Here is an 18788-nt window from a genome sequence, read left to right as displayed (position 1 = left end):
ATGGTGGAATATATTACTAGACAAGATCGTTGATGGTAAAATGTCCTCTGATCATTAATACTAAAAGTGAGTGAAAACTACAAATTCCTGGTGGGTGGGTGGAACTTTGTGCTTCTCTGAATACTGTGACTTATAACTGGGGCAGGTCTCTTGGTGACCTAGAAGCTAAGTCTATGGAGTTCTGACAAGAGATGGTGGCTCCTGTTGGTACACAAGGCTTCTAGGCCAGTGCAGCTCTTGCACCTGAGCTATTGTTTGTGTGTGCAGAGAACGATTTTTGGATTACTGCGTGAACTGCCATGAGGACGACTCCGATGGAAGAGAAACACTCCATAATGCTGGGCTGACAAGCTGTTTTGTGTCCCGTATGCTTTTGATTAAACTGGTGACAAATGAGACCTATTCAGGTCTTATGAATCTAAAAAGCTTCTTTTGACAGGCACCGGAGAGTCTTTATCTAGCTCACAGCTATTCGTTTTGTGGGGGCTCCCTACTCTCCTCAAGATCTGAGATTAAGACCATGTCTTTTTCGGCAGTAAAATCTTTTGTGGTTATGCTGTGTTATCTGGGTGAGGGACTTGAACAGTCTGAACCTATTTTCTCACCATTAATAGAGGAACAATTACTTCCAATCTCAAAGGGCTGCTGTGCGGATTAAGTAAGATGTATGTAAATGTTTCCTAAGCAGGAAATAAACGATATGCCTAAGTGGTATAATGTTAGGAGCTTTACACCAACACACAGATTAATAGTCTTTCTTCTAAATGTATCTGTACAAATGTTAATGAAATTTATGTAACAGTTCATTTATTTCTGCCGATTTTCATTCTTGATCTTTGAAAAATTAGTAAAAACAAGTATGATTAAGGAAGGGCCAAACTCATACGAGTATGATGTCATACTAAGAACTGCCCTGTCCTCTTTCTAACCCTGTCTAGTCTGCTGCTGGAAGGAAAACAGGCTTCCAGCATTCCCAACGCAAACGACAGAAGATACATAACTTGTCCAAACAATGCCCAAGGTGTTTAGTAAGGTGCTGCAAATATTTTAAGCCCAAAAACTGCTAGTGAAGTGAGACAGTTAAAATCCCCCTTTTACACTCCTGTAACCTCTTAGATCAAATGCTGAGAGAGAAGAAACATTGTCGAGAAATATCTTAGAAATGCTCAGGATATAACACAAGATGGATAAGAGAACCAAGAATTTTGTAATTTGTAGGTTTCACTTGCAGGTAGCAGTGTAAAATACCATTGTATGAACAGAAATCAGACCTGTTTTACTTGTGGTTGGGGAAAGGCCACACAATCAATACACCAACTCCTTAACAACAGGGGAATGGTGGCTACAGCGTGGCCAAACCACTGAAGGTTTTATCACAGACTTCACCTCCACAATGAAAGGTACTTCTGCTCCTTTTCTGTGTGATGCTGGACATTTATATCTTAACCCTTATATATATATATTATTATAAGCCACATTTATTCTTCCTTAAGCCTTATAAAATATGATCTGAAACACTGCTCCCTTCCCCTTTGCTCTCACCACCCAACATCTAGGACCCAGATGTTTTCCACTTTCCTTAGAAAATCATATTTTCCTTTCTAAGCCCAATATTAGAAACTGTATTGTATCTGAGTATCAAGGGGTCGCATTCCCCCCAGATGTGCTCTAGAATATTTTTCAAAAATTGAAGACAAGATCCCATCTGTTATAGAAATAAAATGATGCTGGCAGGACAGACCAAATGAAAAGCAACACAATCTTACTTTTGGATCTATTCCTCTTTCACTGAGAACATTTTAGCTTTAAAATCTAGCTGATTCAGTGAAATATTAACTACAGCTATACTTAACTTAATAAGGCACCCTAATTTTATTTTTTAAAAGATTTTATTTATTTGAGAGAGAGAGAGACCATAAGCAGGGGGGAGGAGCAGAGGGAGAGGGAGAAGTAGACTCCCTGCTGAACAGGTAGCCCGATGCGGGGCTTGATCCCAGGACCCCGGGATCATGACCTGAGGCGAAGGCAGACACTTAACCGACTGAGCCACCCGGGCACCCCAAGGCACCCTAATTTTAATGATCCTTTGATACAGTGATGACAGTCCATTAATAGAATAACTATTCCACACACGAAGTGAGCAAATGTAACTACTAACTCAGAATCTCATTCTGCGTAAAAATAGGAAGAATAGTTAAGGCTCTAATGTGGGAGTAGGCCAGGGACATGGGGAAAGCTGGTCACAAGCCTCCAAAAAACCTGCCCACCTTAGAGTGTAGAAAGATCCTGGCTGTTGGTGAAGTGTGCGAACGGCACAATCAGGGAACGCGTGCACACTTGGGATGACTGGAGGTACAGTACAGTGTATGTTCGAGTCACAGTGTGATCAACACTCTTTCCATTAAAAGCAAGATTATCTTGTCCTTTTCTGTGGTCTTTCCGTCACCCTTAGAGCTTTCATACAGGAGTAGCAAACCATGTTCAACTGCTGAAGGCTCGGAGAAGGGCACTCCCAGAAAGAGTACAGGACCAAAACTAAGGAACTAAGCTGGCTGCTGCTGCAGAAAATGTCACCAGAAAAATCTTTCATAACGTTTGCATCAATAGCAAGTACAAACCTTAGAGCTACAATCAAGATTCATTTACAAGGCTGGGAAAATGAGGTAAAAGCTTGTTAGCCTCACATAAACCACAGTGAAATGTATTCAACACATACATAAGCTTTCTTTGAATTTTGTGTGGTAGCCTACCGGTTTTGAAACTGATAATGCTTTGTAAGAAAATTCAATGTTCAGAGACCAGGAAAAAAAATCACTCAAGGGGAAAATATAACTAAAGAACATTTATTCCTTTTTCACTAAGACTTTATCTTGAGGACATAACTGAACTGTCACCACCCCCCCCACCCCAACCTGAAGAAGGGTTAGTACAGTGAATGTTATAAAGCAGGTATGAACAGTTTGAAGGACTGGAACCAACATCAACCGACAACTTCCATCTAAATTACCATAAAAATGTTTAAGTAAAAAAAAAAAAGGGGGGGAAGGAAGCAATGGGGGTTTCAGATTGAACAAGATCCTCACATTTCATCTAATACATTCAATCCTGGCTAGAGTATACCAAAATGGAAACAGGATTACTATAATACAAAACTCCTACTACAGCACGCTGTACACACCTGTGTTCCAAGCCCACCCCCATCCCCCTACTGCTTCCAACTCAACTATTTCCCGGCCTGTTGGGCCTGCCGACGGAGGAGCACGTAGATCTTCTCTTTAATCCAGTCTTTGTTATAGGGCTGGTATGTCTGGGTATCAGCTCGGTAACTGAGGAACAGAAAGGTAGAAGCAAGGTTATAATGGTCGATCGCTATCGTGTTTTTCAAACCCTGAATTGTAACTGCCCAATGATGGCACTGGTGTACATGTTTATACATGAACTTAATGAAAACATAAAAGAGCTGCTTACATTACCATTGGATTTTAAGCGATAGGAACTTTAGACCAAGTACAATCTTATAGCAGAAAAAGAAACCAACGTCTAGAAATCTTAAGTTAAATGCTCAAGGTGTTACACACTTACTTCTTGGCAAAGTATGACCAGAAACCATGTGTTCTTTCCCCTAGTTATATGGTTTCTTTAGTAATTAAAATATAAAACCAAACACTGGTACAAACTTGAGATTTGCTAAATTTATTTAGAATTAACTAAAAAATCCTTAAAAAAAAAACCATGTTACTACCACAAAGATTTCTGCCCCGTACAGTGTTAAAGAAATCTTTTAGCCTATATTTCAGGATTTGCGCCTTTTTTTTTTTTAAGATTTTATTTATTTCTTTGAGAGAGAGCGAGTGCTGGGGCGGGGGGCAGAGGGAGGAGAAGAGACTCCCCGGTGAGCACGGAGCCCAACACGGGGCTCGATGCCAGGGCCCTGGGATCACGACCTAAGCCGAGGGCAGACACTTAACTGACTGAAGCACCTGGGTGCCCTAGGATTTGCTTTTTAAAATAAATCACGCTAGAGGGGCGCCTGGGTGGCACAGCGGTAAAGCGTCTGCCTTCGGCTCAGGGCGTGATCCCGGCGTTCTGGGATCGAGCCCTACATCAGGCTCCTCCACTATGAGCCTGCTTCTTCTTCTCCCATTCCCCCTGCTTGTGTTCCCTCTCTCGCTGGCTGTCTCTATCTCTGTCGAATAAATAAATAAAATCTTTAAAAAAAAAAAAAATCATGCTAGAGGCTGGTAGAGAATTACTGGAAGATGTAACAAGCTTCAAAATGGCTCCAATCAGAAGAGGAGGGTCAGGACAGCAAGGACCGGCGGCATTAGCAATGAGACTCCAGTGGGACTCCAGGCGTCTGAGACCAAGGTATCACTGAATAGCCAACCACTCAACATATCTTTAGAAGACTCAATAGTACAAACATTCCAGGCGACCTACCACTGAAATCTCGTTGGTTAAGCAATAAAATCATTTTTGGGGTAAAATACTAAGGTTAGAGTATAAAAAAAGCAGACAATAAGTAACCAGAGATTGCACAAATACAATTCACTTCAGTGTTTTAAAGCCACGTGCAACACGTGGTAGAAACACTACATGGCATCCAAGAGAGACAAAGATGCACTTTGCCTAAAAAAAAAAAATAATAAAAACCTTAGGGATACTTTAGAAAGATAAAATATCTAATTTATCAATTGAGTACTTACCTGGATCAACTCACTTAATCCTTACTACAACCCTGCGAGTAGATACCATTTTTTTTAAAGATTTTATTTATTTCACAGAAAGAGCACACAAGCAGGGTGAGAGGCAGGCAGAGGGAGAGGGACAAACAGAGTCCACACTAAGCATGGAGCCCAACGCAGGGCTCAATCCCAAGACCCTGAGATCATGACCTGAGACAAAATCAAGAGTCCGATGCTTAACCAACTAAGCCACCCAGGCACCCCAACAAAACTTTCGTGCTCTCACGCATGCTCTCTCTCAAATAAAATCTTTAAAAACAACAACAAAAAAAACCCATTAAAAAAAAAACCACACAAAACTTTCTTATTAACATACTTCATTAAAGACCAGACCCGAATCACTGGAATGTTTTGAGTTAGCAAAGTAAAACTCGAATATTCCGAGAAAATACAAGTGTTCAACAGGAATCTTTGGTGAAACAGCAAGTCCGGGCCTGGCCCCGGTCATAATCCAGGAGTCACAGGAAGTGCCTGTGAGTAGGACATATAAATTTTTCAGAAACATATTTACTTCTAGGACAGTATCTGGCATATCATATTCAAGCACCTGATGACTGAAGATCATCTCATTATAAGGTACTCTCATTTTCCTTTGTCATGAAAACAGAATCATCTTAGTTTTAACCCAAAGCCAATTGCTTTAGGACAAAGACTTTGAGGGAAAACACACACAGACAAACAAAAGCAAAAAACAAACAACTTTGGTTTAAGAAACCCAGATCAACACTTTGAACTTCACAGAATTCTCTCTGCATACTAATTATGCATACTCTGCCATCTTAGCAAAATTCTCAAGCTTTTCCTGTGCCTTTACCGTTATGTTGCCAAATTAACTTATGAGCCATATGTAGATGAAATATTACTACACAGTAGTCAAAATGCAAAGATCAGGGGCGCCTGGGTGGCACAGCGGTTAAGCGTCTGCCTTCGGCTCAGGGCGTGATCCCGGCGTTCTGGGATCGAGCCCCACATCAGGCTCCTCCGCTGTGAGCCTGCTTCTTCCTCTCCCACTCCCCCTGCTTGTGTTCCCTCTCTCTCTGTCAAATAAATAAATAAAATCTTAAAAAAAAAAAAAAAATGCAAAGATCAGTGTCAGGCATAGAGTGAGCTCCCAATACCATAAATCACCTCAAACACCTGGATAAACAACAGAAAAATACACCTTAGAAGACATGGTGGCTCATACTTACACAAGGCAGCTGAGGTCTGCCAGATCGTCAATAAAATCAAACAACTGACTGATATCGTATGTGATAGAGGGGCTGTTGGGATTCATTCTCTTCAGATGTTCTTCATACATTTTACAAACGCCTAAGAGAGGAGAAAAACCAAGATCTTACAATTGTATAAACTTTAGATATGAATAGCATATATATAACATATATATAGCAATGCCATAATACTTTAATTTTTTTAAGGATTTAATTTTTAAAACTAATCTCTACATCCAATGTGAGGCTTGAGCCTAGAACCCTGAGATCGAAAGTCACGTGCTCCACTGACTGAGCCAGTCAGGCAGCCCCACAGTATTTTATTTTTATAAAGTTGGTCTGTGGAAAAAAACAGTAAGTTGGTCACTTTTTGTTTTAACGTTTGTCACTAGCAAATTTCTTTTAATTTTATATATCCGCCAGAATGTTAAGTATTTTATGCCTTAAAAATAAAATAAAATGATTACTTCAAGTCACCAGGTAGGTCAAAAACAACTTTAAAGACTTGTCATACAAGAGTTCAAACAAGTGATGACAGTGTGGGTCTTACCAGGTTTTTCAATAAACAAATATTCCTAAAGCCTCAGAAAAACACCACATTTGGGAATAATGGATGACAAATAGAGGCTTCTTCTATCCTGCTTTCAAATTTTGATACAATGCAAAAACAAAACTGGCACGGAGAAAGAGATTGTCATAAAATATCTTAAAAGGCTGGACTCTGGATTCAGAGGCTTGAATTCTAGTTCTGTCCTTTACTAATGACGCCATCCCCAGAACCCTACTTGTCAAATGGTAAGGACAACAATATTCTTGATGGAGCTATGGTGAAGGTTATGTGAAATTATGCGTATAAAAGCATTAGCACCGGTAAGAGCATGTAAGCACTCAAATGTAAGTCATCAAAAGACAATAAAACGAACAAAATCACTGATAGCAAGCACACATTAACATAATTATCTAAAGAGCACATTATTTTTTATTCATTGACCTACTCCTCTTTTCCCACACAATGGAAACATAACCTTTTCTGTCCACTCCCACTGTCAAATGCTTTTAATGCCGCTATGATGAATGAACAAGTGAGTAAACATCATCTGGGAAAGCATGTCCTATCCTCTACACTCAGGTCCTTCCTGTAACTCTAAATTCGTAAATTTCCCAATAGAAAGTAATATTCAAAAAAGAAAAAAGAAGTAAGTAATATTCAACTACAGATCTATGAAAAGCTGAGTTAGGGTTTTTGACTGGTACTGATACATCACAATGTGATCAGAGAGTATCACTCATGAGTTATTGAACAGAAAGGTCAAAGTAGAAAGGCAACAAAAATCAGGAAAATGTATTCACCATGTATCTTAAAAAGGCACTGACCCACTGCTACCATCATACTTAAAGGTGAAAGACTGGATACTTTCCCACTCAGAGTATTCCTGTAGAACACTAGACTATCTACTCTTGTCATCTGTAGTCAACATTTTACTGGAGGTTCTGGCCAGGGTGATTTGACAAGACAAAGAAACAACAGGCATTCAGACTGGAAAAAAAAGAAGTGCAACTATCTCTCTGCACAGAGGACACCATCTTGTATACAGAACATTCTAAGGAAACCACACACACACGCACGTACAAAACCATTAGAACTAATAAATGACTGCCGCAGAATTGCAGGATATGAGTTAATACACAAAATTCAACTGCATTTCTATACCCCAACAATAAACAATCTGAAATTAACAGCTCCATGTACTACAGCATCAAAAATTAACATTCTTAGGAATTAATTTAATTAAAAAAAAAAAAGCATAGAACGTACACTGAAAACTACAAAATGTCACTGAAAGTAAAGATTTAAATAAATGAAAGATCTCATGTTCATGATCAGAAGACTTAATATTAAAATGGTAATGCTCCCCAGGGGCACCTGGGTGGCTCAGACAGTTAAGCAACCAACTCCTGATTTTGGCTCAGGTTATGATCTCAGGGTCCTGAGATCTGAGCCCCTCATTAGGCTCCCAGCTCAGTGGGGAGTCTGCTTCCCCACTCCCGCTCATGCTCTCTCTTTCGCAAATAAATAAATCTTTAAAAAAAAGATGGTAATGACCCCCAAAATGATCTGTAAATTCAATGAAATCCCTATCAAAAATCCAACCTAGTTTTGTAGAAATTGACAAGCTGATCTTAAATTTGATACGAAAATACAAGAGGCCCAGGATAACCCAAAAGATCTTGAAAAAGAACAAAGCTGGAAGACTCACACTTACCAATTCCAAAACTTACTACGAAACTACACCAATAAAGACAGTGTGGTACTGCTTCTACATCAGTATGGCTATACAGATCAACGGAATAGAAAAGAGGATCCACAGACAAACCCTCACATTTATGGTCAATTGCTTTTTGACCAGGATACAAAGACAAAACTTGATGAAGAAAGAACAGTCTTTCCAACAAATGGTGCTAGGACAACTGGAGAGTCACAAACGAAAGAATAAAGTTGGGCCCACACTTCACATCATAAGTGGCCAGAGACCTAAATGTAAGAGCCCAAACTATAACACACTTGGAAGAAAATACAGGCACAAATTTTCATGACTTTGAACAAGGCAATGGATTCTCAGATATGGCACCAAAACCATGAGAAGAAAAAAATAAACCGGAGTTCATCAAAACTTAAACCTTTTGTGCTTCAAAGGGCACTATCAAGAAAGTGAAAAGACAAGCCACAGACTGGGAGAAAATCTCTGCAAAACATGTATCTGATAAAGGACAAGCATCCAAAATATACAAAGAACTCCTAAAACTCAACAATTAAAAAAAACCACCTCAATTAAAAAGTGGGCAAGGGATCCGAACAGATACCTCACCAAGGAAGATATACAGGTGACAAATAAGCATGATGAAAAGATACTCAACATCATGTCGTTGGAAAACTACAAACTAAAACGAGATATCGCTATGTACCTGTTAGGATGACAGAAATCCAAAACACGGACAGCACCAAATGCTGCGAAGGATGTGCAGCAACAGGAATTCCCATTCATTGCTGGTGAGAATGCAAAACGGTACGGCCACATCTGAAGACAGTTTGTCAGCTTTTTACAAAGCTAAACACGATCTTACATATGATGCAACAATCACAGTCCTTAGTATTTACCCAAAGGGGCTGAAAACAGGTCCACACAGAAACCTGCACTCAAATGTTTATAGCAGCCTTATCGGAACTGCCAATACCCGGAAGCAATTCTTCAGCAGGTAAATGGATAACCAAACTGCAGTATATCCAAATGATGGATTACTCAGCAATAAAAAGAAATGAGGTATCAGGCCATGGAAAGATATTGAAGACTCTTAAAAGCACACTCTTTTGGGGGCGCCTGGGTGGCTCAATCAGTGAAATTTCTGACTTCGGAGATCTCTGCTCAGCAGGGAGTCTGCCTGTCTCTCTCCCTCTGCCCCTCCCCCTCCTTGTGCTCTCTCAAATAAATAAATAAAATCTTTAAAAAACAAACAAAAAAACACCGTTTTGTGAAAGTACCAACCTGAAAAAGCCATATACTGTATAATTTCAGCTACATGAGATTTTTGAAAAGGTGATGCTATGGAGACATTAAAAAGATCAGTGGTTGCCAGCAGCTTGGGGCGAGAACAGGTGAAGCACTAGAGATTCTTAGGGCAGTAAATGGTAGATACCTGTCATTATATAAGCCAAACTCCTAAAATGGCCAAAGCAAAGACTGAACTCTAATGTAAACTATGGGCTTTAGTCAATAATAATGTATCAGTATTGGTTCTACAATGGTAACTAATGTATCACACTAATACAGGATGTAAGTAGCAGGGGAAACTGGAAGGACAGGGTAGGGAAGAAGGGGCGTGCTGGAATTCTCTGTACTTTTCAATCAATTCTCCTGTAAACCTACGACTACTCCAAAAACACTAAATCTATTAATTAAAAAGACATGGAAGAACCTCAAATGCATATTGCTGAGTGAAACAAGCGAGTCTGAAAGGGCTACATATGGTAATGATTCCAACTCTATGACATTCTGGAAAAGGCAAAACTATGGAGGTGACAGTAAGACCAATAGTTGTCGGGGCAAAGGGTGAAGTGGGGAGGAGGAATGAACAGGTGGAGCACACGGATTTTTAGGTAAGTGAAAACTATTCTGTATGATACTATACCAATGGATATATGATGTTATATATTTGGTAAAACCCACAGAACTGTACAACACAAAGAATGAGGCCAATATAAGCTTTAATTAATAATAATAGATTTTAGTTAATAGTAGACTTTAGTTAGTAATAATAATGTATCAACATATCAATACTGGGTTCATTGTGGCACCTGAGTGGCTCAGCTGGTTAAGCATCTTGCCTTCGGCTTAGGTCATGATCTCAGGGTCCTGGGATCAAGCCCTGCATCCGGCTCCCTCCTCAGCAGGGAGTCTGCTTCTCCCTCTACACCACCCCCCACTTGTGCCTGTATGCGCTCATGCGCTCTTTCTCTCTCAAATAATTAATCCTTAAAATACAAAACAAAACAAAAAAACTGGGTTCATCAACTGTAACAGACGTACCACACCAATGTAAGGTGTTATTAATGGGGAAACCTTGGAGGTACGGAAAGGAAGTACACGGGAACTCGTGTATTTTCTGTTCAGTTTTTCTGTAAACCTTAAACTGCTCTAGAAATAAAGTGTATTAATTAAAAAGAAAAAGTTAGGCCTTACTAAAATCAGCAGAGGTTGGCAGAGTACTGCAGAATCAAAGACCAAACGTGATAACCCAGGTAAGGCACTAACGTGCCAATGCAGCACGTGCACAAAGTCTACCCTAACAGTCAGCAGAGGAAGGGTCCTGAAATGAGGGAAGAAGAAGAGCTGCTCTTCTTTTAAAGAGAACCTGCAATCGGAAAGGCATGGTGCCAACTACCTAGAAGACGTCTCTAATTATTACCAGTAGTTTTTCCCCACAGATCTACCCATTGTTGGCTTTACAAGGACAGACTCTAAGGCTAACCCAGTTAGCTTTGGATGATCAACAAATTCAGAGACATGCCCAGCAGCAAAAACAGTGAATGTAAAATCTTTGTAGGAAGAAGTGAAGAATCGATAATTTGCTAAAAAGGGTGCAAGATGTGCACAACTGGTTTACTTGATATAATGATTAAATGTAAGGATGAATCCAATTTGTGATGATCCAATCTACGTGCTCTCATCTAATGGTTTACTGAGTAAAGACACATTAAGGGCTAACAGTTCCCTTCAGGGTGGTGTCAGCTTATCAAATGCACAATAAATTATACTTATTTGGTTCCATTTGCCTTTATTCTCTGAGCTAATTTTTATTTCCTAACACTCTGATGGAGTGTAACCAAACCTCAACAGCTTTTAATGTTTATTTGTTCAATGAGCAGACTGCAGACTAATAGGTTCTGAAGGTATCCCTAGAGCCTGTCTTAACTCTATAGTGCTTGAGTTTAACCAGAATACACAAGGAATAACTGTAAGATATTTACATAACAAATAATGGACTATCAACATAACAAAGGGAGGCATCAGAGAGTCATTCATTGTAACCATGAGCTGGATAAAAAAAATACTTGCAGAACGATAATATATATAATCAATGTTTCAATATTCAATAAATATGCTCCTTAATGTCTTCCTTCCCTGCTCAAATTTATTATTCAAGAAATGTGGAGGAAAAACAAGCCCAGTTCCTAAAAGAGACATGTTCTAATAGTGAAGGTCAAGAAAACAAAAACAGAAACTCTTGATTAGTGTTTAAACTCACCTTCCATGCATTCATTCACAGATTCATAGTCAGCGTAAGTTCTGCCTTCTGGCCTCTTGGTAGGCTGTACCAGCAAAATGGTGTGAGACTGTAGGGGGAAAGTGATTTCAACATAAGTTTCTAACTCATATTTGAGAAATTCATAGTGAGAGAAAATCCCCAGTCATGACACAATGATCACTGGTTATTAAAACACTATTAATTAGGGTGCTCATCCTACATTTATGTCTTTGTGCAAGCATGGTGTCAGAACGTGGGCAGACAGCTTCTCTGTAAAGTCTCTGTAAGGTCTTCCAGTCCTTAAGGGCTGCTTTCTCCAACTTGTATTTACTGCCTGTAAGCATTCCAGCATAAGCTACCTTGTACTGTTTTTTTCTTTCCCATCTTCCTCCCCAACTAGATCTTAAACCCACTTTGATTTTCTATCTCCACTGGTCACTTTCTATCTCTAGCCCTATTAAGTCCCTTAATAAAAAACTCCTATGTAGGCTGATAAAAAGAAGAAAAAGGGAAACACTATTAATGACTATAAGCACTGGATCTGATTTATGTTTTTTTCCAACCTTAGCATAACAGTGGAGTCACAACTTATCCAGGGCTTAGACTCTAACGTGAAGGCAGAAGATAAATGGGCAGTATAAAATTAATATATAGTTAACATTACCCTAGAAAAACCATTAACTATTCACCCAGTAGATGACTCACCTTCAGAGGCTACGCTGTCTCAAAACCACATATTTTTAAACACTAGAATCACACGAAATAGTGAGATGATCACACCGTGACAACTGTGAATATGCCTAAAGAACAGCAAATAGACTTAACATCTTCCACTTCATCATGCTCAGTGGGGGGCATGTTTTTGTTAGTGGGTCTATTTCACAGTTTTTCACTCTCTGCACTTTTACAATTTGGGCTTGAAGGGTCCTCCTTATAGAGGTAGTCCTGTGCACTGCAGGACATTTAGAAGCATCCCTGGCCTATTCCCACTAAATACTAGTAGCACTTGAACCCCTGCCCCCTCCTGGGCAAAACTGTGATAATCAAAAATGTGTCCAGACTATTGGTCTATTGAAATTATGGCCCCTTCCAATCTTTTGCCAAGTGTGTAAGGTCGATTAATTAAATATAAGTATGATGCAACCTCACGGTAAACTCAACCCTCAAACTAATCCCATTCTTCTCTTTTACTGTGCTACTGTCCAAAAAGATCGTTTATGACAGGTCTCCCAAACTGTTTTGAAATCATTAGACTTTTCAACCATCAAGATATTGGAACTGAATAGTTGAGGTCTAGAGTTTCTGAATAAGCACCAAAAAACCCCAATACTCTGAACACTATATAAAAAGCAAAGAAATTGCTCACATTCCTCCCTCCCCATCAAGAACTAATCCATTCTGATAAAAAGTTTGAGAGGATCTGAGATAAAAATAGATGTTGGTGACAAGAGATTAAGGGTAATTCTTACCTATAACGACCTGAACAGTCAAGGCCTTTGTTAAATAGGCATTATAAACCAGAGAAAGCATTTTATTAGTTATTTGTTATACAGAATTTTTTCTAAGTCACCTACTCAAAAAACAGCAGTTTCGATGGGTCATATGTTGACAAAATAATTTTATAGAAACCACACTAGAAGTCCTGCAGTAGGGCTCACTCTGTACATTACCCACACCAGTTGCTACTATATTAATTGTTCTCATTCCAATGCAAATTAAGGGACTAATTTACTTGATAGAATAAAGATATGGAAATGGCTATTCAGTACACTACTTTTTACATCTAGTCTTAAAATGAACCTCTGACAAACCTCACTATTTTCAATACTTACTACCCAAAGATGAGGATTAAAAACTAAGAACAAAAAATGACTAAATTTACAAATCTGTAATCGAAACGAGTATTATTTTTAAGTGGCAGTGCTTTCCTATTAACATTTTAAGATCATAAAACTTCGCAAATCAGTTTTGATCACTTTCTTCTTACTAGGGGTATTTTCAAAGCCGTTTGGTTTTATTAAAAAACAAATATATATGCAAAATATAAGTACATATAGGCAAATACATACATACTTAAATTTCTCACCAACAGAAAAATAAAATTGCAAAACCTAAATCAGGAAAAGGTATGCAAAATTACCTTAATAAAATCCTTATTCTTTCTGATTACCAGGCACAAGTGAATCACTTTAATGAATAGTTAATCTTGCCTTACTAACTTTTTAAGTCTCACACACATGAATTCTAAGAATCATTCTACTGCTACAGAAGAATACATACGATTTGCCCATTAGCTTCAAATGCTTCTCCCAAACTACCAAAAACCCCACAAAAACCCACACCTAAAGCTTTTATCTTTAATAAAGCAAAAGTATTTAAGACTACTGAACCAATAATTGTGTTATATACAAAATCTAATTTTTAATGCTACTTGGACGCAGAAGGAATTATCACTGGTATTTGCCTAACGAGAGTGGGTTATTAATTGCTCTCACTTCCTCACATTTTAATCTAAGCATTGTAACACAATACCAAATAGCGACATAAAAGGCAGAGAAAGAAGGAAACTCAGAGGTAAAAAGACTTGTCCAAGGTCACGTTGCTAGTTATGACAAAACAAGAACTGGAAACCCAGTCTTCCAATTCTTAGTCCCCTCTGGGAAACCTTTTGGGTCAAACACTGAAACATCTCAATTCAGAAAAGTACAACCTCAAAAAGTTCCTTGCTAACAACAGCTGCGTAACTTGTTAACAGTAACTGCAGCAATCAGAAAACGAAAGCTGAAGTATGGAAGTAACCATGATTCCTCGTAATCCCTGTGGAGCATCTCCTTTTCGGTGGAATAAAATAAGAAATACAAACAAAATACCCACTCACTCCACTACCACCCCGATCAGATTCGAAGGAAGCTGGACCCTCAGCTGAGCCTATCTTTTCAGCTTTCGGTCCCAAGAGAATGAGTACGAACAGGATTGAGGGCTGGGAGAAACGCCAGATCAGGCATCTGGGGTCTTGGGAAAGAGAAAAGATGTTATACGTATATTTAAAGACAGAGCACAGCAAAACAAAAGAGAATAGTTGAGAAAGCACACTACAAAGCGAAGACGACCCCTCCCGGCCCACACGCTGGGTGCAGCACACTGAATCTGTCAGCTTTGGAAAGAGGTTTGTCAGACATCCCTCGGCCATTGTTCCTACACTGGGCCAGAGAGTCTGGAGGGAAAGAGCAGTATCCCCACGCCGCCCTCTGCCAAGCAGCAACTGGGAGAAAGCGCATCCTCCACACCGCACGCCTCGCGGAAGCCCGCAAGCGGGCGCGCAAACGCAGGGCGGACCCGGGCTCCGGGGCCTAGTGCCAGGCCAAGCGTCTCCGCGGCGGGAAGGGGAAGGGTCCAGTAACAAGCTGGTGGGCCGGGGAGCTGCAAGCTCGCGCTGGATGGGCTGGGGAAAAGATGTACAGGGCTGGGATCGCCCCGGAGGCCGGGGGATCGGGGAGCCGCTGAGGCCTTTCTCACCATCGCGCCAAACTCTCTCGCTGCAGCCGCTGCCGACACCGCCGCCGCACACGAGCTTAGCCGCAACGCCGCCAACAGCCAATCCCCGCGAGAGGAGCCGCCGGAAGTCGTCAGAAACGCACCGCGAAAGAGCCTTTTGGACCATGGAGGCGCACACATTTCCGGCAGCTAGAGCGGATACTGACTCTGTCTCAGCCATCTTGAATAAGGGCGATGCGATACACAGGGAATTGCTGCGGAACTTGCAAAATATCATTTCTTCTCAAGACATAATCTTCCATACTCTCGTTATCAGGCATATGGCTACAGTGAACACAAAGATAGACTCTGACAACCAGATATCTTTCATTAGCCCTACTCAAAAATGGCGGTAGCATAAGAATCCCGGGCCATAGGTCGGTTGTAACCCGGAAGTACTCTTCTAAAGGAGGGGGCGGTGAAGCAATCCGGAAGTGGATGTAATGAAGAGGTGCCACTTGGCGGCCATGGCAGCTGTAGTATCGGTGGCTCCGGGTCAAGGCCCAGCGGAGTGGAGTAATATGGACAGCATCGGGTATAGAGCAGAGACAGCTTCGTATCAGCTTCGCTGCTGAACCCCTGAGCCCATCGTTAGAGACCTGCAGGACTCCTTCCCCATTCTAGACTCGGAGGAGAGTTTGCCGAGACTGGTGGGCTGGTCCCAGCCTGGGGGGTACTGCCCCAGGGACGTAGGGGCGCCGGGAGAACGAACAAGTTTGCTTGTGTTTTCCTCCTTTTCCTGCTGCCACCTGGGACGTTGTAGAGGGAGTGTGCCCATTGTGCCACAGTTCCGAAGACTGAAGAAATCGCTCTTTCGCATACCTTTTAACTGTTAACCGTAGGGAATCCAGTGACTGGCATCTGAAAACGCAGGGGCTGGGACCTCAGATTGCTAAAAGGTCTCTCTGGTGCTAATATCAGCAAAAAGGGGCTATTTCCAGGTGCGTTCCAGAGAAAGGGGTTTCCTGAACACATCTTCTGGTGGGGAGGACGAAAGAACTGGAAAGTCCACTTGTTCTCTTGGAATCACCACACGCGTTTAAGAACCTAAGGACCCTTTGAAGCCACTGAAAATTTGTAGTCTGGTGGCGGTGGGTAAATAAAGGACAGAATGGATGATTTCATTTCCATTAGTCTGCTGTCTCTGGCTATGTTGGTGGGATGTTACGTGGCTGGAATCGTTCCCTTGGCTGTTAATTTCTCTGAGGTAAGAAATTCTCAATTTTCTGTCAGCTGTCAGGATGGCTGCTAGGAAATAGAGACAGTTGTAAAGGGAAGTTGCTTGACCAATTAATCTCAGAGCTAAAGGTCTTACTAAGGAAGGCTATCTTTAAAAGATACATAGCATTTCATAATAGAAACAAACCTCGTTTTAAGCACTAGAGTTCTTAACTTGGGGTGGATGGATCCACTGGAGATCCTGGGGTACTCTGAATCTTGTGAAATTGCATACAAAAATTTTGGGCTCTGTGCGTTTTCCTGGAAAGAGGCATCATAACATTATTTTGATTCCTAGAGGTTCCAAGGAATTGAGGTTCCAGATTGCTATCAAGAAACATAAATGGAGAATATCATTTGTCCGTATGCATAGAAATCAGTATAACTCCTCTTTTTGAGAAAATGAAGCATAGTTTTTTGGTGGAAAGTAGTTTTTTTGGATTAGAATCCAAAAAAGTTATCTGGTGATTTGAATTTTTTGTATTAGAATGAAGATAAAGAAAAAAACTAAATTAAATTAGATTGTTAGTTAACTCACATTTCCTTTTAAAGAAAGAGGGCATTGGAATGGATATTTGAAGTTGTTTCAAATCTTTGCTTAGAAATGAATTTTTTGTTAATATGTTTTGACATTTGGGTTAATTTGTTCATTTGTCATTACTTGAACAAACATTAACCAGTGGGGAAGAAAGATGAAAGCATTGTTCAATGAAAATGCAGATAAGTTCTTCATAAAGAGTTCACAGCATGCACAGTGCTCAAAAGATTTAGGGAGAAAAACTACTACATTTGAAAGGAACAGGTTTTCATGAGTATCTTGGGGTCCAGCAGTAAAATAGGCCCAGTTTCACCGCCAGTCCTTAAAGAACTTCATGAAAGAGCAAACTGGTAGTCATACCAAAACTAGCCCCACAGACTTACTTTGTTAGATAGCAGAGTATTTATTTTTATTATTGTTACTGATTTTTGTCTGTATTTCCTCAAGACAACAGTTGGTTAGAGCTGAGTAGCAGTAGATTGTCACAGTCCTCTTTGGCTGTGAAGCCTCCTTCACTTACTTAGGCCACCTGTCCAGTTCTTTTGAGCCTGCTTTATTCTGACATGAACCATATTTTCTTATAACTGCATTAGACTTTAATTGACCTTATTACGGGTGACATTTGTGAGATTTAAGTTGGTTTGTATACTTAACTGATTGAGGTGACATTTATCAGAAATTATAATTAATTCAAACAAGAACTCAACAAAACTGTATTTCTGTAAAGTGCTTAGAACTTTTCCAATTTCAGTATTTTCTTGAACTATCTTGAGTGATTTTTGCAGTATGCAGGGATCTGCTATATTCTTTTTCGCTGAAAGCGAATGTGTACATGTGTGGTGTAATTAACCAAGGCATTAATAAAGATAATCAGTATGACATGTCATTTATGGCTCTTTGAATTGACAGTGGTCTTTTCCAGCTGTAGGCCTTCAAATGCTGTAAATCACATTCAAGATATCTGTTTATTACTACAGCAGCAACAGTGCATTTTGAGCTGTTAGAATAAAAATGGAAGTTATATATAACTTAGACATTTTAGAATTCAACCGATGTTTTCTGTCTTTTAGAAATTAAACATTTTTTCTAGACAGATTATATTATTATAGATTGATGTATCATGAAACTAGTGAGATCATAAATTTGTAAAAAATAAAATTCATTCACAGTTTCTACCCTTTGAAAATAGCTCCCCAAGCTCCTACATTGGCTAAACAACTTTACTTTTTAAGGAAATCTGGCTTTTCTTAAGGACTGGTGTTATTATAAATAAAGAGACTAATAAATCTAATTTATTTTGCAGTTCACTTTCGTGTATATGAAAAGATACACTCTTTATTCACGTTCTTAATCTAGCTGCTGTTTTGCCACTCAATATTTTTTTTTCCTCAGAATTTCTCAGAGCAGGGATAAAAGTTCAAAAAAACCATTAATTATGGCAGGATTAGTATTTAGAAATGAGTTAAAATTAAATAACCTGAAAATTGCGGCAGCAGTGGTGCCTACCTGCTATACCTGACCAATCAAGAGGTTTATGCGACATTGATCTGTCACTTTCTTCAACATTCCTTGCCCCCAAACCAACTTTCTTGATGCTTTTGTAACTTCTTCCTTGCTTTTTGACCTGGTGACTTTGCCTTTATGCCTAAATGATTTCTAAAACAAAGGAAGAGAAATCTCTGATTCTTTTTTTTTTTTTTTAAAGATTTTATTTATTTATTCGACAGAGACAGAGATAGA

At 39.7% G+C, this 18788-nt stretch overlaps 2 protein-coding genes across 3 annotated transcripts in view; one reads left to right on the top strand and one right to left on the bottom strand.

Annotated features, from left to right (window-relative positions):
• Nucleotides 1-1870: 1870 nt before the first annotated feature.
• On the bottom strand, nt 1871-15565 carry ERH (ERH mRNA splicing and mitosis factor). Of its 2 annotated transcripts, none has more exons than XM_026519651.4 (4): nt 15275-15565; nt 11759-11846; nt 5936-6056; nt 1871-3326 (listed from the first exon to the last, which is right to left on the bottom strand). In XM_026519651.4, the coding sequence occupies exons 1-4, from the start codon at nt 15431-15433 to the stop codon at nt 3224-3226; spliced, it is 471 nt and encodes a 156-aa protein (XP_026375436.1). In that variant the 5' UTR covers nt 15434-15565; the 3' UTR covers nt 1871-3223. The 2 variants fall into 2 exon arrangements, with proteins under 2 accessions (XP_026375436.1, XP_057174669.1); XM_057318686.1 differs by lacking the exon at nt 15275-15565 and adding an exon at nt 14637-15268.
• A 147-nt stretch (nt 15566-15712) lies between these two features.
• SLC39A9 (solute carrier family 39 member 9) overlaps nt 15713-18788 on the top strand; it is a 52827-nt gene continuing 49751 nt past the window's right edge. Inside the window, exon 1 of the mRNA XM_026519650.4 lies at nt 15713-16499. Coding sequence (XP_026375435.1) covers nt 16404-16499 — 96 coding nt within the window. The 5' untranslated portion in view covers nt 15713-16403. The remainder of the gene's footprint in view (nt 16500-18788) is intronic.

Source organism: Ursus arctos, unplaced genomic scaffold (assembly GCF_023065955.2).
Source record: "Ursus arctos isolate Adak ecotype North America unplaced genomic scaffold, UrsArc2.0 scaffold_25, whole genome shotgun sequence".
Classification (NCBI taxonomy): Eukaryota; Metazoa; Chordata; class Mammalia; order Carnivora; family Ursidae; genus Ursus; species Ursus arctos.
The sequence above is the reverse complement of the archived record's forward strand: the minus strand, read 5'-3'. Positions and strand labels throughout refer to the sequence as shown.

Excerpts from the sequence above, each read along its gene's own strand:
- ERH (XM_057318686.1), bottom strand. The coding sequence starts at position 14,948 with ATGGCCGAGGGATGTCTGACAAACCTCTTTCCAAAGCTGACAGATTCA. Across the intron at positions 6,057-11,758 it reads TGTGAATGAATGCATGGAAG|GCGTTTGTAAAATGTATGAA; the intron begins GTGAGTTTAAAC and ends CTCCTCTCTTAG. Across the intron at positions 3,327-5,935 it reads GCAGACCTCAGCTGCCTTGT|TTACCGAGCTGATACCCAGA; the intron begins GTAAGTATGAGC and ends TCTGTTCCTCAG.